Here is a 21797-nt window from a genome sequence, read left to right as displayed (position 1 = left end):
TTGGCAACTCTAGTTGACTCCGGCCAGCATAAAGTGCTGCTTAAGAGAGCCAAAGAGCGGGAAACGGCTGGCAAAGAAACACTCTCAAACACTGGAACACATGGAGCTCTGTTGGCGCTGGCTGGCTCTGTCGCCTGCTCTGCTCCTGGTGGTGCGTGCCGTGCCTGCAGAGACGCTTCTGAGGCCAGAAACAAAAAGATTCGTTCGCGTTGACGCTGCCAGTTGGTGGCAGGCTACAATTTCTTCAGTTCGTGTGTGCCGTTAGTTCGATGCAGAACGGAGGAGCGACCAACATCCAACATCGAGGCGTTGTGCACCGAGCACAGAGCAACATTACGGTAATTGTGCGCGGCCGTGCCCCACGTTCGCCTACAATTGTGCGCCGCGAATTAATCAAAACAGTTTCTGACTAAATTAAAATTCTCTGCGGTTCCATAAAAACCCATCCCCGGTCTCCGACCCACAGCCATGGTCTGGCCAAGGCCACCACCTTCGTGTTGGCCAGATTTTTAGTGTTTATTTGCGACAAATGTCAGGCAGAACAGGCAGCGAAAAGCGAAAGTTACTCTGTCCTTGAATTAAATGGAAAAAAATGATAATGTGTGCCGTGAAACCAGCGAAAGAGACGAATATTTCGGGGGAAATGGCTGCAGCAGGAGGAACAGTGTCCGTGACAGCTCCCTCGCCAAAATCCTTTAAGGAGAACATAATCAAGCGTCAGAAATAAAAGTAAAGGAGTAGTTTTGAGGCGTTGGTGCATGTGCGTGGCTGTAGAGCGTAAATTTGTGCGCAGAATTTGAAGATATTTCACTGGGTGGCTCCTTTTTGGGACTTCGCGTGGACTTGGTATCTCACATAAAATCGATTCGACCTCTAAGGTCCTGGCTTACATAGCTCAGTGAATAATTTGCAAGTGGACATTTTTTTATTTTTATATAGTTCACGGCATGACCGTGGCCGGGGCATGCCACGAATCATATTGCAGGCAGAACTTTGTTGTCATGTTTGCCTATGTGAGGAGAGGCCCTGCAGGTATTCCGCCTTTGCTGTTGTCGTTGTCTCCGACTTGCCTTGACACATTTTGTTTTGGCCACTGCTGCTCCATGGGATGGAATTCTATCGGCTGGAATGGGTTTGGATGTGGGAGGCTGCATTTGCAGCAGCAACGGCGTCGGCGGTAGTTTGTTTGCTTATTTATTTTCACTGTTTTTTCATCACATCACCACTTACACACACACACACACACACACAGTCGGCCGTTCGTGGCTGAAATTTTCAATTAGGTTTTATGGCACATTCCTCCCCGATGGTATCGATGCTGCCACTTGCCCTGTTTGCTTCCTGAGTGTCACAAATTGGCCACAGAGTGGAGCGGAAATTTGCATACCAATTAAGGTTATTATATTTTTATTTTGGCTTTCATTAAGCCTGGTGGTGCGCGCGACTCTTGGCTTGTGGTTTTGTTTACTAATTTAATTGTGTGAATAATAAGTATTAGACAAAAAAACAAGAAAATTCTTTGAACTTCCAAAATTCATTCAAGTTAATTCCACAAAAATTACATAGAAATAGATTAAAATAGAAAATTGTTTTTAATTTGTAATAGTAAAAGATGTGCCTCATAATACATTCCCTTTGAAAATATTTTTCAGAGAATATACAAATTAATATTAAATTCCGTTATAAATGATCTTCGAATAATCGAAAAATTATAATCAATTTCCAAAACTAGATTTATTGCTGGACTGAAACCAAACACCCACAAATACTTACAGCAAAGCCATAAATTAAATGTAATTTTAATTCATTTTAAAGAGGAAACGGATATGAACGCGACAAAGGGACGAGAATGCATGGAATCGGAAAGCCGCAAAGACCTAAAAAAATAATAAACATAAAAATAACATCAAGAGCAAACTCATATTGGATTTATCGTACGAGTATCAAAGGCAGCACAGTGCCACACAAAAGGGCGGATCATAAAAGCTGTTTGAGGGGCTCTCGCATGTCGTATGAGTAATAATTTTTTGTATTTAATTCCTCATTTATTTGCCTGAGGCGCCGCCACCAGTGAGGGGCCGTTCAGTGACTGTGTAAGCTGTGGAAATGCCTTAAAAAGCTAAAAGTGAAAGCTTAACAAAATTGAGAAAGACCACAGAAAGAAATCGGGAAGAAGAAAGAACAAAAAAGGAGGGAATGCGGCAAAAACTTTTGTGGCTACGTGGCTGGGACCTTTTGGCCAAGGGGGGAGGGGGCTTGGGAGCTGTAAAGGGATAAAACAACCTAAGCTAATCCCTGGCTAACGGCCGAATAGCCACAATAACAGCAGGCCCAGGGCCCGAGAGGCGTGCAGAGGCTGGCAAAAGGTCGAGTTAATCTATGGCTATGCCACACGGCAAATTGTGCCTTTCCGAGAAACAGACACACAAACAGAATGTTGGAAAATGAAATGACAAGGGAGTATATCCTAGATCGAGGCATTTGTATATAGATACGTATATTTTATATGTACTAATGTGTGCGTGAAGCATTCGGATGTCTCACTGCAGTCGTTCCCATGCATACAAAATGAAATTCGGAAACTCAAACAAAGGCAATCGTGCATGAGTATCGGGTGGGAAAAGTTTTAATCAAGGTATCCATGAATCTACAGGGAACGAGGAACACCCGCAACCTAACTAATTTATAGAAAGTATCTCCCAACCACTTGAAGTGCAACTTTTGCGTTTAATTAAGATATGCTTTGACCGATTTCCACTTGCCATAGATATTCGAATTGTGGCTATGATGCTGATTTTGTCGTCCCCACATTTAGATTGATGATTGTTTCATTTGCTCGACACTCTGTCATGCTGTCACTCGAGAATGGAGAATGGTAGTGCTTCGCTTTTTCCCCATATAATTGACTAATGAACCAACGTGTCAGGGGCCATTTAATGCTTTGTGTTGCTGGGACTACATTGATGACCTTTTGACATGACATGGCGTTCCTTTTTGTTTGTGAATGTAAAGAAGAGGATTATAATAATACGTTTAGTGTCCTGTTTATAAAGTACATGCCTAGATTTATTAAATCACGACAGTTTTGTGCACTGGGAAAACTACTTTTAATTTGTTTTTGCAGTCTGGAATATTGTATGCCTTTCCTTAAATAAATAATGTGCAGTGCAAATGAGAGATTTTAGCTACTGGCCATTTAACTGTAAATACTTAACCACAGCCATGGTCTCTTCAATCAGTTTCCCTGATAGCTTATTTATTATTCCATACACACACAAACACTTGTGCCACACTCCGATTTCCCGCACACAAATTGATAATCCAATCATTGCCTGGTGAAGCAGCTTAACTTTTGCCTCAAGTTTCTCAGCAAGAATTTGTGGGTTCTGTCTTATTCTGTCTTATTTGTGTGTGATATGTGATGACGTTTTGCGCCATCTATGGCCATGTAAACGACTACACACACATACACGTAAACATATACACAGCATGGATCTGTGCCCAGACAGAGCCGAGTCCTGTTACGTTTGCTTGTGCTAAATGTATAACACAGACAACTTATCACGCTGTATTAACTCTACCCATATCTTTTCTTGTTATGTTATGTTCTTCGTTTTCCTGATTTTTCTGCTTTTCCTCTCCATTTTCCCCCTCATTTCTTGTTGGACTCTGTCCAAACTCTCTGCCGCCTAGCATGACGCTTGTCCATTATTTGTCTGTTTTATTGTAGAGATTGTTTCTTTCGTTGCCAGCGTCTTTTTTTGTATTTTAAGTCGGAGGCGAGGAAGTTAAGTGATTTCTGCTATATTTCCGCTCACGTTTTCTGGCCTTTAAAATGGTTCTTTCGAAAGAGCTTTAATAGGGAAAAATGTAAGCATTTAATAGCTAATGTGCATTCAATCGGAAAAGTTGCTCCTTAACTTTCTTTATGTTGGGCAAAGTTTTCCCCTGGGGCTGGAATATCAATAAAAGAAATCCAAAACCCGTCAAGACTTGGGGCTAAGATATTCGTCTCTTGGATTAGAGTGTAAACTCAACTTGTTTGACTTGCTAATTTTGAACTTTTCCAGGACAGGTGTGAAAAACCTCTTGAGTTTGTGGTTCAAAGTCAACTTTCAGCACTCATATCGCTGTGCAAACAGAGACAAAGTCGAAATAATAATTCAATTTCCGGACCACAAGAAAGCTAAACTTTTTTCCGCAGCCACAAATCAATTTCCAACTTGGCAGCGGAGCACTCAAACAAAAATGAAAATGGTAAAGGAAAGCAAAGAAGTGCAATAGTATTTTTGTATAAAGGGAATTAAATGAGCAAAAAAAGGCTGTTGACAATGGAAATGACAGGAGCTCCCGAGGGGAAAGAGAACTGCACCCTGTGGGGCTACGTAAATATTTCTTGTATACTTTGACGATGAATTGCAATGGATTAGAGAATGATATATTCATTTGTCAAGTTTTTACTCAACAATAAATAAATGCACAGGCATCTCAATTGTGATACCACTCTGAGAACACTCTGCATTACCAATTCATATTGCTGTTTAAATTTCTAATGGAGAAATGCCATCTTCTATTTATTGCAAGCTCGTTTCCCATCCTCTGCTACGACATGATGGAGTGACCTTATTCTACAAACCATTTGAATCCTAGAAAAGGTCAACATTTGTGTAAAAATTGAGTTCAAAGCACTGCTGATGAGGTTAGAGCAAGCGAGAGAGCAAGCACACTGCTGACAGGGTCTGTCCCTAACGAGGGAAGGGTGGAAGTTCATCTCTAAGCAAAAACTGGAACCACACCCCGATTAAAGATAATTTCGCATCCCGGTTAAGCTCATTTTGATGGTTTTAGGTCTTAGGCCAAATGTCATCCGTAGGATCAGCACAACTTCGTTTACATGAAATTTACTTCTGGCATGTGAGAATTGCTTTAGTGGCCGGAGCATATGCCAGCATAAATTGTGGTTTCGTGTCTGAGCTTTGCTTTGTTTTTTCCTCATGTTATTTATGGCCAACACAACACACACATTTACTTTCTTTTCTTTTTTTTTTTTTTTACTGCCAGGGGCCACGGGAACAATTCCCGCATGTTTACACCAGTTCTGTTTGCAAGCCGTTTTGAAAGACATTTCCTTTCGGCACCACCCACCAACAGTAAATGTTCTCGCTGCCTCCCGATATTAAAAGGAAGGAAATATTGTCACATGTTTCACGCTATTTCTAGTTCTTTTTTGCTCCCGCTCAACACGGGACTCGCAGCGAGCGGAACGGCAGTCTGTTCGTTAATTGATAAGGTCAGAAGTTTGCCCATGTGGGTCACATAGATCAGATCAGGGAATTGTTCTGAGGTCAGTTTCCGTTGATAAAGGCGCAACGTTTGTAATATAAATGCTGCTACAGTGGGTGTCACAACTGTAAGGCTGTAACAGTTGTGGAATTGAATGCCCTGAAAGAAAGCCTGAGAAAGTTTTCAGCTTGAACTCGATGAATAATTGAAGCAAGTAAGGGAAGTATTGACTTGAACTTGAACAGAAATAATAATTGATTATTTAAGCACATGCCATTCAGTGTCTTACACTTGTGAAGCGCACTGTACAGTCAGCTGCTACCTTCCTGTTCGTCCATTTGGCCCGCTCCCAACGAGTGTGTGGTGCAGAGAGAGAGAGAGAGAACATTTGTAATCATGACCTTGCAAGTGTCACACACGTTCCCCTCCTCCACTCCCATTTGCCTACCATCTGAGGAGGCTCTCCACCAGCTCCACAGCTCTGGCATAGGCAATTTAATGTCTTAGTTATGGCAAAACTCTAGCTGCCAAATCGCGTGCATAACTGGAGTTTTGTCTAAGGAAGTGGGCGTGGTTGGTTGGTATTTAGCACCCTTTGCATTTGTTAATTGGGGCACTTTGTTGGCCAAGTTAGTGCGTAGCATGCAAATGGCATCTGTTAGTTGCTGGGGCCGGAAGACTTCGGGCTCTGGGCAGGGAAGTTTCTTTAAAGCACGAATATTCCTGCACTGAATCCATTAAGCCCAAGTAGCTGAAAAGAGTATCATAAAATGTTTTGCATGTATACGCGTAGCATAGAATTACCCAAAAATAATGACCAAAGACGAAATGTTGCACTAAAAGCAGCAGCGGCAGCAGCAGCTGACGCTTTGTGGAGTTTTCGGGGGGGTAGAATGGGCGATGAGCAGCCCAAAAAACAATTCAATTTGGCGCCTGAATCTTCTCCACTCTCCTCACACTTTTACCCATTTAGCGAAACTGCAGCTCAGTGTCTGTGTGTGTGTGTGTGTGGGTGGGTGTGTCGTTTGGAAATTTTGTTTTTCATTATGCTGATGAAGAGCGTCGTTTTTCATGACACGCCTCAACTAATTTTCTCTTTCCAAATTCCACTTAGCCTTGAGGCATTTTTATTTGGGTGAAAATTAAATTTAATAAAAACTTTGTAACAAGCTAACAAAAGCAACTTAAATAAAGAATTAGTTAAAGAACTTGGACTGTAATTGTGGAGTGTGCATGCCATACAAAATAAAGCACAAAATGGGCTAAAATAGGGTACATTTAGGGTATCAGTTCTACAAAGTTCTACAGTTCCCCACGTACAAATTAGTGTAAAATATTTATTAATTATCCTTTATGTGAACATCTGTATAAATGTGTCAAAATAGTTGAAACTGCAAGCTTCATAAGGAAATATTCAGGGACTCTGATTGATTGAGTGGTTGCCTGATTGATCATCTCGATAGTTGAACTTTAAGCTATGACAATTTCGGCGTGTTGCATGCTGCACGCTGCATGTCTGTGCAGTCAATTAGTCAGACCACGAGTGTGTTGCCATTTATCAATGTCACTTACAGAATAGAAAGAGAGAGAGAGAGAGACAACACTAACAAAGCGTGAGGGGACGAGAGAGAGAGAGAGAGAAATACAGCCACAATTGTTTGTGCTGATTGTGCTTAATGAAGTGCTCGGATATGTCATGAGCCCAGACAATAAACAAGAGTTTGTTTTTTTTTCGCCAAGTCCCTGCATGGCGTTGCAGATGCAATTAACGCCGCATTCCGAGGCGACACCCTGAGCCAGCGAACAATACGACAGCAGCAAATGATCAGTGCAGTGCGAATGCCAGTGAAAAGTGCAAGTGTCAGTGCGAGTACCAGTGACAGTGAAGACCGCGACCATCCGAAATGATGTAGAGCCACACAGGGTATAGTCGGACCGAATCCTGCACATATCCCACACGCGACACGCACTCCACACGCGCAAAGGAAATGACACACAAGCTCCAAGCGAGCTACACAGCACTGGCCATGTCGGACGATAACCAAACCTGCAGCTACTCGATGCCTTCGATAGCATCCCCCAGCCACCAGAATCGTCTTCATCGGAATGTGAATTTCAACGAGGAGCTGAATGATTTGGCCGGCTATCCGGCCCAACAGCTGCCCGCGACAGCCGTGCGGCGCTTCTCCAAGTCCATCTTCCAGCGGCCTCGCTCCATGTCAGTGTGGAGTGACATAAGCCGCAGCAGTATGCGTCTGGATGAAAGGTGAGTGAGAGAGCAGGCACCAAGCTGTCGCTTTCCTCCTGTAATTTGCGGCATGCGGCCTCCTGCTGTCTGCCTGCTGCCCGCTGCCCGCCTTCGGCATAAGGATTTATGTGTTTTCTGTGTTCATAGGCTGATTGCGTGTGCAGAAAATCTACATAAATATTTGCTTTCATCTGGGTTAAGTGCCTCGCTCGACAAAGGGGAATATTTTTCTGAGCACCGCTATCTGTAGGTGCAGGCACACGCCTTCGAACGTGATCCGAAATCAAGTAGCACACGCCGCAGACTCAACTGATTAACAAGCTTATACATGCGAGTCTGAGAATACATAAGGTATTCAATCATTTTCACACAAAATCGATTGAAAAGACACACCATGTGGACATGCCAGGTGTTTCCATTCGTTTCCCTAATGGCTGGACAGGGATAATTATTTGCTTTTGCAAGTAGTACGAGTAGCACTCAGGATCTCTGACCGAAAAGATGAATTTACATAGATACATAAATGGGTGTACATACGTACATGAAAAATACATAAATACATCATAAATTTCCTGCACACTCACTTATATTTAGGATGTTAACACATGTATCCGAATAATCTTATTTTAGCTTATCGTACAATTAATTTATAACTGTTTGCCATAAATATAGACACATTAAACTTGAACAGCTTGCTGATAGGCCGGCCATGTGCCGTGGCCATTAAATCACGTCCCTGTGCGTAACAGGACTTACATAAATCAAATGTGACACCCACGCACAAAGTGTCTGGTGGCCCCGAAGCAGTTTAATTTAGTTTAAGGACTTTGACTTTTATTAGACTGTTGTGGAGTTTTGTCTGTGATTATTGCTTGCACAGCATCTGATTATTGCTTCAGTAAGCGTTAGCTTCAGTATAAAATGAATAAAGATTGGATTATTAAATCCAACTCAAGTTGAAGGCAGTTCCATTGCCATTTCTAGGGCTCCCAATTTATACATAGTTTGACCTCAGTCAATCCATTCATAATTCAAGCAGCACTTGCCACCGGCACATGCAACAATTGTTTAATTTTGTGGATAGTGTACAGTTTTCTGATTGAATGTACTCTGTGGCTGCCGCAGCGGCACGTGGGAGGCAGCAGGAACAGAAAATGTTGAATGGAAAATAAATTGTTGTCGGCTGTTGTGAGGGAAAGAATGTTGTGGGTGCCACAAAGGACACCAAGGCAGAATGACGTGGGCCTAGAGCCACTCTCTGTGTATTCGACAGGGCCTGTGACAGTCAACAGCTCGGCACGTTTTGCTGGGCCAACTTCTGCGGCTTTGCTGGGCCCTGCAGTTCGGGCCAATTTGCGTCATCTTACCACTCAGCAGGAGACGGCACTCCACAGTAATCCCCCCTGCTCCATGCTCCCTCCCCCCCTGTGTGTGTGCCAATTAGCGTAAATAACTCAATTATGCTGGGACTGCTTTCTTTTCGTGGGTGCTGCTCGTACAATGCAGATGGTCCTGGCACCTTGCATCGACACTTTCTTGATTGGCGATTATGCTGGGTGTAAGTCATCTGGGTAATTGCCTTGTCAGCCCCTGACCCTACCCCAGCAAGGACATTGATTTTTCTTGGACTTGAAGCGTTTATATCCCTTAATTAGAGTACGTCTAGCTTTAATATCTAATGTCCATTAAATGTGTGCGAGCGAGTAATGGAAATGAATGACTTTCTCTCCACTAATCGCACTGCAAGCTGCAAAAAAGCGACTGAACGTTTTTATAAACGAATTTTTGGTGATAGAACTCGTGCCGTTGACCACTTAAATGCTTGTTTAATAGCTGCCCAACTCTCGAATGACTCGTTTATGCCATTTTATTGCTCCTAGAAATCGTCTAACAATGGCCCCGTAAAAGCAAGCACAGACACCCCCCCACCCTCTCCGAACAACACCTCGTATATCAGGAGCTATTGAAGAGCATTAAGAGCTTTTGGTCTTGAACGACGCCCACTTTTAGCACACATGCATGCCTGGCTTAACTCTTGTTTCATTTTCTCTATTTTTTCTTACTCTTTTCAGGTGAGTGGAGTGCTTTAGTCTATAACCGAAGAAATATTTGTTCGCCCCTGGGCAACGGTACGTATGAATAATGATTCTGGATTATATATTCAATGGGGTAACTGTACCGTGTACCGTGTACCGTGTCCATGACTGCACGATAAACGTTACATCAATCTGAGAGGGAAACTGCTGTGTCTTTATCGACATCTGACTCTCTCATTCCCGTGCCCATTCCTCATTCGATGGTGCCGCAATGCTAAGTGGTTATTCCCATACTCCCCGACATGGTCTCTGCTCTGTCGGCAGCATTTCATTTTGCCCCGCATATATGTACGTATATGACTACTTATAGTCACTCATAAAGTAATCATAAAAAATGCCGCAAATCAACACGACTGAGGGAATGAAACGATGTCTTCCCCTTGGGGCTTCCTTGCAGGTGTATCAGGTGCGTTCCGGCTCGTATCCTGCCAAGCATTTCGTTATGTCTTCCGCGTGCCGTGTGTTTCTGTGCTATCGAATTCTGCGTGTATATAAATATATACAAATGTACATATGTAGATATGTACGTACATTTGATGCTTATGTTGTGCCATCTGGAATGAAACAAAATGTATTTCCTTCCCTCACATGTGTGTGTGACTTCTAATTGTGTTTTACGTGTGCGTACGGCTACCTTGACTGTTTGTACCCCGCGCTCGTACTTGTTGAGGGTATGCAGTGTTTGTGGCAGACAGTGAGAAGTGCTTCCTGTCGCACTTGGTATTCTCAATCGCGATCAACTATCGGGCAAACGAAAACGTTAACTGGGTTACAATTTAAAGCTTACAAATGAACAGAACATTCTTCCACCATCTACAATCCTTAAGAGGCTTTACAAAGAAAACTCCGCCCAAAGGTATAGTCCATTCGAAACGCTCGAATTGTTGCGGTTATCGTTTATTTTGTGTAGCTTTGGGTACATCATAAAAATTTATTCTCCCAGCCTGGTTCCTATGCTGTTCCCCTGTCCCGTCTCTTTCCATTCAGTTGGCTATTAAATTTACCACAGGTGAAAGTGGATTTTTGGTTTGAATTTTACCTAGCAAAATGTGTGTGTGTTTGTGTGTGCTCATACGGAAATTGGTTGCTCTCTCTGTCGTATTTTTGTTTGAATAGCAAAGTCACTTCATTCATTGCCAAACTCGAATGGCGAATGGCTTATGTGCTCAGCATTCAACCTCATCTCTACTGCTATTTTATGAACTTCTTTATCCAATAAGCTAGTTCATTGAAAGCAAACTCGATAAATTGTCATTATGGCCACATCAACGCAAGAAAGTTTACCGAACGCAAAGCACTTATTGCCCCTTTCCCCTGTCACTGAATCCCCCTCTATTCAAGCATTGCGCTATTCAAAACCACAAGGATAAAGCCATTTCATTCGATGCAATGCTTTCGCGTACAGTTACCGGCTAGCGTTATATGGAGCATGGCACATTGCGTCATAAGATTTCATTAAAAGATTAATGCACATTTCCATGGCATTTGCAGGAGCACACAGGAATGTGCAACAAGTTCTGAGCAGAAGAAATTTAAACATTAGCTGGATTTTTAAATTAATTTCCGCATTTAGCAGCGGGGTGGTCAGGCAGCGTGCGTGTCTTAAATTCATTAGTCCAAAGTCGACAGGCAGCCAGCAGGAGCATAACCGGACGACAAGTTGCCTTCGCTGAAATTGGCAATTAGGCTGGAGTGCGCCCGCAGATGCAATGGGCTGAAGGCCGTCGAGGTCATCTGAGGTTAACCCCCCAGCCAGCGCTCGCTGTTGGCCCAGGAAATGCGATGTGTGCCCAAGCAGGCTGTGGCCCCTAATGGGGGCCGTCGCACATGTTTGCCACTCGCCTGGTCCACTCTTCCGCGCTCTCTCGCTCTCTCTTTGCAGGCCTCTTGCATTGCTCTTCAAGGGGAGCCAACCACGTGTTCGTGCTGCTTATCCTTTGAGCTTGTTATTCGCAAGAAACACACACAGAAGGCAAGAGGCAACTAGCAAGAGCGAGAGAGAGCCAAAGCAGTCGCTAAGCTTTCACCACTCGAGTGTAGTTGTTGCTGTTGGAGAGGAGCTTTTTTGTAGACTTTTACTCTCTCGGGCCATCCTAACTGTCGCACTTTGGCGTCCAGGTGTCTCTGCGGCGATTGTTAGCTGCCAAATTCTAATGTAGTTGCCATGTAGCAGCAATGAATAGAAATAAAATTTTAAAAAAATCCTAGGGACTACTGAAAGGAGACAAAAAGAAAATATTCAATTATTTGCTTGCTAATTTAGAACAAAATTTAATTGCGATATCAAATATTTTGCTAGTGCTGTGGGATAATAAAGTTTCATGGAATCTATTATAACCCAGCACTGTCGACTTATTCATGAAAGGGAGAATTACCTGCTGTAAACGGCATTGAGCTGATTATGGCCATAATAATGATGATGATGACATCAACAACAGGCAGTAATTGAAGCTGTTGTCCACCCGCAGCACCCCACAAACAGAACCCAACAGAACATTCCAGTCCCATCATCTGGAACCGCATGCCCATGCCCATGCCCATTGCCTTCCCCCAATATTACATCCTTTGGGCGACAGCAACAACGATTAAGATGCAAAGTGAATATTAGTATGTTAACACACTTTTGCCCCCCCACCAACTGTGGAAAGCAAAGTTTGCTGTCACCGGTCGGACTCCCTTCCACTTGACTTGACTTGGGGCAGCTGCTGCTGCTGCTTGCCGCTTGCTGTGTTGTGTGTGCCTGCCCCATACTGGCATGTCTTGCCCCGTCTCTGGTGGCCCGAGTGCTCGGCTTGAGTGGCCATCCAGCTGCGTGCTCTTGCGGGCGACCTCTGTGCTTGGCATTCGTAATGAAATTCAGCAAAGGAACGGAGTGGAGAGGAGAGTAGAATGCTCCTACAGCTAACCCTACGAGTCGAGAGTCGCTACGAATTGATTTATTGGCTCAGCCTCCGACTTGGGCGAATATCTGTTTGGTTTTTGTCTGTCCGCTTGTTTGTCCTCCGCCCTCCGCATCCCTTTTTTTGGTTGACATTTCTGACATTTACTGCTGTTTACAATTGCGGCTAAATGTTCGGCTTTAATCATTTCATGCCACAAGCAAGCGCATTGCGGTTGCCGCCCCACCTGTTGCAGCATCGAAATTTAATTAGAGGCTCGAAAATGATTTGCGGTCGTTGACAAGTCCACGTCTCTCCCTCTCCCCCTCTCTCACTCATGGCAGTGATTCTTTTTTTCGACTTGCGAATTCGTTGGACGGGTCTCGCAGTCATAAATAAACGTTAATTACCCTCTGAGGTTGTCTGGTGTCGTCTGCCTGCCTGTCCGTCCAGTCATGCCTCAATCAAGCGCGAATTATGTGCGAAACTCGGAAAAACGTTGCCGCTGCAGCTACATAACAGTGCTACCAAACCGTAAAAGTTAACACTGCCAACATGCTAACAGTTTCGGTAAAAGTAATGTCCGGGGCAGAGCAAAGCTTTGAGAGCTTTTCGCTCACATTGTATCCTCGCAGCATGGCACGGCTTGCTCCTCCTGTATGCCTGTAACAGTTCTCTGTTTGCTGGGGGGGACGACCAGCGTTAACAGTGGCTTCCTCGGCTTTGGTGTCGGTCGCATTACACAATGGGAGCCGCTTTCGACTGTCAGTTTGTTTTTACACTTTGCACATGAAACATGTGATTTCCCTCGAACGCTCCTCAACAAAGCCAGAGTTTTCTTTAGCGAATTTCTCCCCCCGCCCACACGGCCACCAGCCTCGCACTAAGCAAACAAAGTGTGACAGAGAGACAGAGATAGTGAGAGAGAGAGAGAGAGAGAGAGTGACTGACTGACTGAGTGTGTGTTTGTGTGTGTCAGTGTGCGTGCGTGTACGTTCGTGAGTGTCGTCCAGTCGGTCGTGTCGGTGAAATTTTCAAAAGCGAAAGATTTTTCTAACGGAAATCACTCGAGCCGAGCCGAGCTGAGCTCTGAGCTGAGCGCAGCGCTAATTAAAATTGAATCAAGCAAATAGAATATGCAAAAAGGGAGTGAAATGTTTGGCGCAATTACGCTTGAATTTACTTAGTCGCATTGATTAGTTAATAATTGAGCGCACAGAGTCTCTCTCTACACAGAGTAACATTTCGACCATTCGATTCTACGCTGGCCTGGCCTATAATTTGAAACCCACAATACGCATTGTGTCGCATAAATCTTCGAGCAGACTACATTGTGAATTTATTTGCTCATCTGCACTGCTGGCACACACAAAAAATGTATGGGATGAGGCCACCATAAATCAATAATAAGCGAAGCGCAAATTAAATATTTAGCCCCTGGATGTGAATGGGTATAAGTGGTCATAAAATTTCCGTGCGAATTTGTTGCTGTCGTGAGTGCATAAATAAGTAAGGCGGACAGCAGCCGGCCAGTTCAGCCCTGCTGTTTGTGTGCAGTGTGACCAGTCAGTTGACCCGTGAGCCGTTACTTATACCGGGACAGCACAGAGCATACCCACAACCGTCTACGCACCATCCGTGGAGCAGCTCTTACCAAAATCAAGCCAAAAGTTCAAAAAGTTCCTCGTCAAATTTATTGCAAATGCCGCGCTCGCGCACTCTGCCGTCCTCTGGGCATCGTTGTGCCGCAAGAACAACAGTTGCCGCAATAAAAATCTACAGAAAACACATGAAATCATAAACACCCGTGCCCCCCTCCACTACACATACACACACACACACTTTGCCACACTCTGTATCCGACTCAGACGTGCGGAAGAAGGCCAAAGGTACGTACGTCCATAGTTGGTGTGGGGCCCAGCACCGACCCTCCGCCGTCGACTCAAGTGTGCAATCGAAAGTGAATCCACATCCGTGCCGCATCCGCTTTGGATAGACATGGAATTGTTGTCTTAACCAATTCGCTTTTTCTTTTCTATCTTTCTTGGCATTTCCATTGGTTTTCCTTTGCCTTTGCCTTTGCCGGTTTTTGTTTACTTTGTTTTCTCGACGTGGATAATTTTTTATATCAATAAAACTCGTGTGCCCGTATTTACGAGCAGTGTGTATATGAGTAGATATTTATTTGGGCTTGGCCCAGCCTGCACTCAAGGATCCTCGATAGCGGCGAATAGAATACTCGTTAGAGGCGCACCCGCAAGGCGTTTAAAAATAAAATTATCGAAAAAAAGTGACAAAAAACTTAGCTGGCAGCACATTAGGACTTCGATATGAAAGATGATCGAAGAAGCTGAAAGGAAAGGCTTAGATTAGAGTTATTTTATCTGTGGGTCTCCCCCGCTCTTCTGTGTTAACTCAGGGACACAAATATCACACTAATCTAATGGAAAGAAAAGTGTCTCTAAACTTGCTGAATCTCTCCACACTCAAACGCATTAAAAAGTGTTTGAAACTAAATATGCAAACATTTTATTTAAACTTTGGAGCTTGATGTGCTTTAAATATGGAAAACATTTTATTAATATGGCAATGTAATTATTTCATTTGAAATGCACAATTATAAAGTAAACTTTCTGCTTACACTTTGCACTTCTGGAATCTGCTTTTCTCTGGCTGTAGCCATTTTAGTTTGTCTGTTGTCTAAACAAAACCACAGCCATGCCAATGGGGGTTTGTTTTGTGGTTCTTGTTGCATTTGACATTATGCGCATTAAATGCGCTTGAAATGCTTCATTTCCTGCTGCCTCTTGTCCACCTCTGCTCCAGCCGGCAAAGAGTGACACTGACAATGTTGATAGGGCCGGGGAGGGGGAAGGAGCCGGGCTGGGCAGAGCTGGGCACAGCCGGAAGTGTTGGTAAGCAGGCAGGCAGGCAGGCAGGAGACATGAGACAGAGGTAGACAGCTGCCAAAGCGCTTTGTAAATTATGTCGTTGAGTGGGGGCTTCAACTCGAGTGAGTTTTATGGGGAAAAGTAACCGAGAGTAGAGGGGAAGAGCCACAGCACTAACTGCATGGCAGGACATAAACATGTGTATGAAAGTTTCCGCCTTTCATCGCTGATTCAGGAGGCACCAGGGAGGGAGGAGCTGTGTGCCTCAGCCTTTAATTAAATATACAGCAAAAGACCGAAATTGTGCCGCACGGAAAGTAACTCGAATTTAATATTCATGCTAATTTTAATAACCAAACGCAGTTCGCGGCTGCGGCTGCGGCTGTGGCTGCGAGCGAGTCAACAGAGTGCGTATACGTAATTTTCGCTTAGAGCTGGAACTTTAATTGCGGGGTTTGAAAGCACTTTAGATTAAAATGAGATTTAAAATGGAATTACACGCGGCGGAGATCTCAAAAAGATATTTCCCAGGAGCCACGCTAATGTCTGCACAGAGTTGAGTTCGCAGTTAAGTTCCAAAAGTCAGCGAAGTTGGGTGGTTCATCATGCGGGGAATTCCAGCCATGCTTGGGCTGCTCCTCAGTGCAACTGTAGCCTCTGTCGACCAGCTTCAATTTCTACATGACACCCTTGAGTCGGTGCACAAGGAAATGCACATTTCCACACTACTCGTGATGCAGCGTCACCAGAGACATTCGGCCCCGGACCCACTGCAGCCATTCTATCCGCTCGCCTGGCCCACGCTTCGGCTCGACAAAGGCCAACGAGTTGAGATTTCGACCAGGTACATGAGACCGGCCCTGGCCCTGGTGTACATGGACGCCTACGAGGATACTGTGCTACTGGATGCCCTGGCCGAGTGCTTCAATCACATGCGAGAGACAAGGATTGTGATTTGGCTGCGTGTCCCACTGTCGGAGCAGTTGCTTGCCACGATCTGTCAGCAGGCGACTGAGCACAGTTTCCTCAATCTTCTGGTACTGGAAGGAACTACCAGCGCCCATCGCTTGCAGCCATTTCCTCGTGCGCACTTTCAATCGATTCAAATTCAAAGGAATCCAAATGGTATCTTTCCCTGTCCGTGGCTCAACTTTCAGGGCAGGGAGGCCAAGACACAAGTCTCCCTTAAGCCACCGCAAAGCTTCTACTGGAAGGATCCTCTCACCGGTGGCGAGAAGAGCAGTGGCTACGTGTACAGCCTGATGAGGACCTTCGCAGAGAAGCGCAACATAAGCCTGGTACTGCTACAGGATTCGGCTGGTAAGGCCAAAATGGATTGGAGTATGGAGCTGAACGAGACGATTGCAGGGGATCTGGATCTGCCTATGACTGCCCATTTTGCCAACTTGAGGGGTCCCAATCAGAGTCGGATTAATGCCTTAGTCGGATTAATAACCATCACGATAGTAGTTCCCTGCGGGCAGGAGCTGAGGCTGGGGGACTTATTCAATTCCGTTTGTGTCCCGCAAATGGTTCCTTGTATGCTGGTGAACTACATCTGCTTTACAGTGGCGGAGAGCCTGCTGGGAGCAATCTACAACCACTGGGCCCACAGGCGTCGCAGATTCAGATGCATAAATCTGCTACTCAATCTTCGGGTCCTGCGAAGTATTCTGGGTATGGCCGGAGAGCTCCCATTGAGGCATCGGACTTCCACCGCTTTGGGGCAGCTCATCGCGTTTATGTCTTACGCCGGCTTCCTGGTGACGACATTGTTTGGTGCCCATATGAGCACTCTGCTGACCATGTCTCCCCACTACCGACACATTCGCACGATCAAGGAGCTGCGCGACAGCAACCTGACCGTTGTCTTCAACAAAATGAGTCTCAGCGTGATCACCAAGAAAGTGGATCCCGATTTCGTGAGCAGCCAGCTGCCCAATGTCCAGCTCATGCTGGGTAAAGATCAAACGGATCTGATCACTAGTCTGAACACCAGCTACGCCTATCAGGTATACGCCTACTCCCACGATCCCTTGTGGTCTGTGCAGCAACACTCCAGCCGCAAGGCCCTGTGCAAGTCCCCCCACCTGGATCTCATCAGAGACATTCCGTCCTGCATTGTCCTCCTGCAGAACTCGGTCTATGGCCTGGCAGTGGCACAATTTGTGGACTGGGCATGGTCTGTCGGCCTCATGGCCCACTGGTACAGTCAAGCGGTTCACGATATGATCTATTCGGGCGTTACCCCGCAACGCTCTTTGCCACAGCCGATCGCAGCGAGTCCCATAACTCCACAAGATTACAAAACAGTGTGGACCATGCACGGTGTGGGCTGTCTTCTGGCAGTTTGCGTTTTCATTGCCGAGTTGGTAGTGGGTCGAAGAAGGGCTCGAATCGGTGGCAGAAATTAAGGAAAATTGAACTCGCTCAACGCTCAACACTCCACTCAAGCGAAAGTCTTTACCGCACACTTGATATTCGTAATGTCTACTCGTAATGGCCCCATTATACGCTTCTATCTATCTACTTCCACGTTTCTGCATACAATATTTATGTGTTTCATAATTGCTTGAATAAATGCTCACACAAATGAAGTTCAAGGCGGTCTGAAGTCTGAACCATTCCTCTCCTTTCACTTTTATCTACTTTCCCATCAAGGACAATAAAAGACTCTGCCAGAAACGAGAATCAAATGACATATGTGACGATATCCCAGGCATTTCTGACGGCAATGTGGGGAGGCGGCGCCACAGCCAAGAACTTCTGAAACTCTGACTCGGGCACATGTGGGAACAAAGCATAAGGAGAGCATATGGGGAGAGTCCTTCCTCATGCCAGCCAACCTTGACCGCAATTCGGTTCTATTTCTTTTTCGGGATTTTGGGTGTGCGACAATTAATTATCGCATAATAAATGTGTATTGATGATATTGATGAGCCGGGCCGGGTCCTGCGGCAGTCGGTTAAATGCAATTAGGGATAACGTGGACAGTCGCCGGGGGACAGTCGTCGAACACTCCAACAATCAATCGACTGACGTCAGTACACGAAAATTGGGATGGAAATACGAGGCGGCAAACACCATCGAACACACAGACTGGGACGGGGACGGGGCACACATGGCACACGTGACGTGTGTCTGTTTCCCCCCCACTACCCAACAGGATGGGGTTTAAGTTCTCAGCTTACTTCATGCCTCAGGATTGCGGCAAAGGCAACGGCGACGGCGACTTAACGAGTAGAGGAACAGAATACCTCGCCAGAAAGGTTACGTTTCATGGAGGCTCCTGCCTGCTTTATCATTTAATTAAAATTTAAATTGTTACCGAGGGCAGCAAAAGAAAGAAACAATTTTGTTCTCATATAACTATGGACGGCGGCACCCACTTTCTCCCTTTTTTGTACATTTTTTTTATGTGGCATACAATTTGCATTTTTGCTGTTTGCATTTGTCAGATTGTTATTTGCTGATTGACATGGTGTGTGTGTGTGTTGTGTGTTGTGTGTGTGCCGAGTGCGTGTGTTTGTGTGATTTTGATTGCGTGCTGTGTAGAATGATCTCCCAGGGGAAGAGAAGCCCACACGAAATGGCCGACTCGCATGTCAATCCCCAGCCAAAGGAGTGTGGAAATGTGCCTGTTAAATGAGTGTTACGGCAAAACAAACCACACGATAATCATTAGATAGAAACATAGAAACAATCTGTACATTAAGGCCAAGAAATGTATTCCCGATATCTTCTGATTATTCATTAATTTTACACTAACAATGGCTGACATTCAACCTGTTTCTGTTTAACGGAAATTGCAACAACGAAATATAAATTGCTGAGCATTAAATTTAATGCACATCCCATTTGGATGCACATTCGCTTTTGGTCAATTTGTCTGTCAGAATATGCCGCAACAGCAAAAGGTTCGGTGTGTGCCACTTGACCTGAGCTGGGCAGCAAGCCGACCAAAAACTAATTTGATGCAGAAATTCTGTATGCTTCAACTGTGATGCAGACTTAAATAGACTCGACTGGCCAAGAGCATGCTGCCACCGGGCACAGAAAGAGTGTGAAATGCAAAGAGCCCCACGGCCCCATGGCAGCCACTGTTCTGCCTCCGGCGTGCCAGGAAAAACTTCACTTGAAGTTCAAATATTTGCCTGCCACACAGCCACTGGCTGCTCCGCCCAGACGCTGTACGCCACAGCACTAGGATATTAAGTAGAAAAGGCAACAGGACACTGCAACTGAAATCAAATAAAACCCAAAGAAGAGAGGGAGAAAGAGAGTGGGAGAAAAAAAATAGAGCTTAAAGAGTCAAGCGAGGGAAAAAATTGCATCAATTATCAGCTGGGGAAAATGCAATTGAAAACTGGCTACAAAAGCGAGCTTAAGGATATATCAAGATTTTATTATGCTCCCTATCCACCCTCCCGCTGGCCACTAGCCCACTCGAAAATCGTAAATTTACAGCTGACAGCACTCCATGGCAAAAGGGTACGAGGAGACGGCTTAGGGCAGGACCAGGCCCAGGCAAAGTGCATGGCAACAACAGAAGACTGGCTGGGCGGGAAGGGAAGGGCAGGGAAGGGAAGGGAAGGATAGCCTTCTGATGGACTATCCAGCGACTGTCAGGCTCGATTCTATTTTCCTATTGCAAATAAACAGACAGACAAACTAACAGTATTTTGACACATTGCAACAGATGTTGGCACAAGGGGGGGTGGGTGAAAGGAAATGGAGCGATGGACGGGCTGTCATCGTGTAGCTTGTTCATATTTTACAATTGCACGGCCTGACAATCCCTTTTATGTGGTGCAAGAGCAAGAACAAAACGTTGCATCAGATGATACGACAGAACCTGCAAAAACTTCTCCGAACTGCTGCCAGAAAGGGACTTTTGCATTTGTGTGTCACGTAGATTCTGGCTCTGCTAGAATTGTATTTGAATGATGTCATTGCCATGCGTACACGACACAGGAATTGTTCGCTTTTTAACCTTTACACACTTTATTCTGTTGTACTTCTGTTCTCTTTGAGACTTTCTGAGTGGCAAGACCCTCTAAATATTTTACAAGTCTGAGAAGAGAAACCCATAGAACTCTCTAAAATATATATGGCAGAATATATAAAATGCGTATGGGCTGTGGCTGCTGCGGTGGCTTTTGTGTAAGTCGAATTTACATGGAATTTAATTGCATTGCCTGCCGAAGCGTATTAAGATGGCTACTGTCACTCTCACTGCCACTGCCACTGCCATTGCACTTCAATTAAATCAACACATTGATTTAATTAAATTTCAACCATTTTGCGAGCTTCTGAGTAACCGCATTCCCCTTTTTCGGGCTCGGACCTGGGCTCTGGCTGTGGTATTGGCGCGTCGGAGTTCAATTAAAAATGCCATCGATATGCGCATCGCCAGCAACTGCATAATTTAAGCAGCACGGTGAGGTCGGCTCCCCTCCCTCCTGTCAAGAGCGAGCGAGAAGAGGGCAAAGAGCGGTGGCAAAAATATAAAAAACATATAATGGAAATGAGGATAAATATTTTCAAGTGGCTGTCTGGCAGTTTTTTCAAATTATGAGAGATTCATTCCGTGCAGCAACCTTATCGTGATTGGAACATTCCTGATGTGCTCTTGTGCTAACACGGCAAATGGCTCCATTAGGCAGCATTCGCACACACACGGGGCGAAGGCGCTTTAAATTCTCGTCAAGTGTTTTAATTACAAAAAGCGCGACAAACAGCAAACAAGAAGCCAAGAAACGGCAAGTCCCCAGGCGACACAGCATATGCATTCTTAAGCCGCTTAATTTATTTACACAAGCCAGGCAGAGCGCAGCCTTGTACCACCTAAATTTGGCTTAAATGCTTAGAGCAATATGTTGACATGGAAAGACACAGGGCCAGAGGCTGGCGGCTTGCTAGGTTCGTGTCAACAATTTATTTTTGTAATTTATGCTTGAATAATTAGGCCCTGCCACCGGCTCAGCCTGTCGCATTTCGCACGAATCTTAGCCAAGAGGGAAGGTGCTTTTTAATTGTTTAAATCCAATTTTCGCCGAGTCGCAGAGCAATTATGCAGAGAAACGAAACGTTTTTCCACATGATCAGAGGGGCGCTCTACTCAGCTGTGTTTAATTTCAGATTTTCTCTACGATTGTATTTATCTCAGAGCGTATTTTGTGCTTAAGATACTTTCAATAACTCACAGGGACCGGGTCGATTTCTGTACTTTAAATTCCGTTCATTTTCTTAGAGTTTCTCTTCTCTTGCTGCTCATATTTTATTTAAATGGAATTTTCCTGCAATATTCTGAAACTAGTTTTTTTTTGTTGCCTGTTCTGTTCTGTTCATTCTTTATTTGTTTTCCACGTGCTTGTGGCAAGTTTTATATTTAGACGAG

General features: G+C 44.8%; 2 protein-coding genes across 6 annotated transcripts in view; both read left to right on the top strand.

The window, feature by feature from the left end:
* The window catches only part of LOC117892342 (potassium channel subfamily T member 2), an 89907-nt gene that overhangs the window by 21170 nt on the left and 46940 nt on the right, over window positions 1-21797 (top strand). Inside the window, exon 1 of one of the 5 annotated variants that reach the window (XM_034798528.1) lies at window positions 6981-7549. The exons of 3 other annotated variants lie outside the window; for them this stretch is intronic. In XM_034798528.1, the coding sequence (XP_034654419.1) occupies window positions 7272-7549 (278 nt within the window). In that variant the 5' untranslated portion in view covers window positions 6981-7271. Of the gene's footprint in view, window positions 1-6980; window positions 7550-21797 lie in introns of those variants that run through there. One more of the 5 variants, XM_034798535.1, reaches the window with a different exon arrangement.
* LOC117892453 lies at window positions 16003-17811 on the top strand. The gene has a single exon (XM_034798702.1). It carries the CDS (start codon window positions 16003-16005, stop codon window positions 17809-17811), a length of 1809 nt encoding a protein of 602 aa, XP_034654593.1.

This window comes from Drosophila subobscura, chromosome E (assembly GCF_008121235.1).
Source record: "Drosophila subobscura isolate 14011-0131.10 chromosome E, UCBerk_Dsub_1.0, whole genome shotgun sequence".
Lineage (NCBI taxonomy): Eukaryota > Metazoa > Arthropoda > Insecta > Diptera > Drosophilidae > Drosophila > Drosophila subobscura.
Note: the sequence above shows the minus strand (reverse complement) of the source record. Positions and strands in the feature narration are given on the sequence as shown.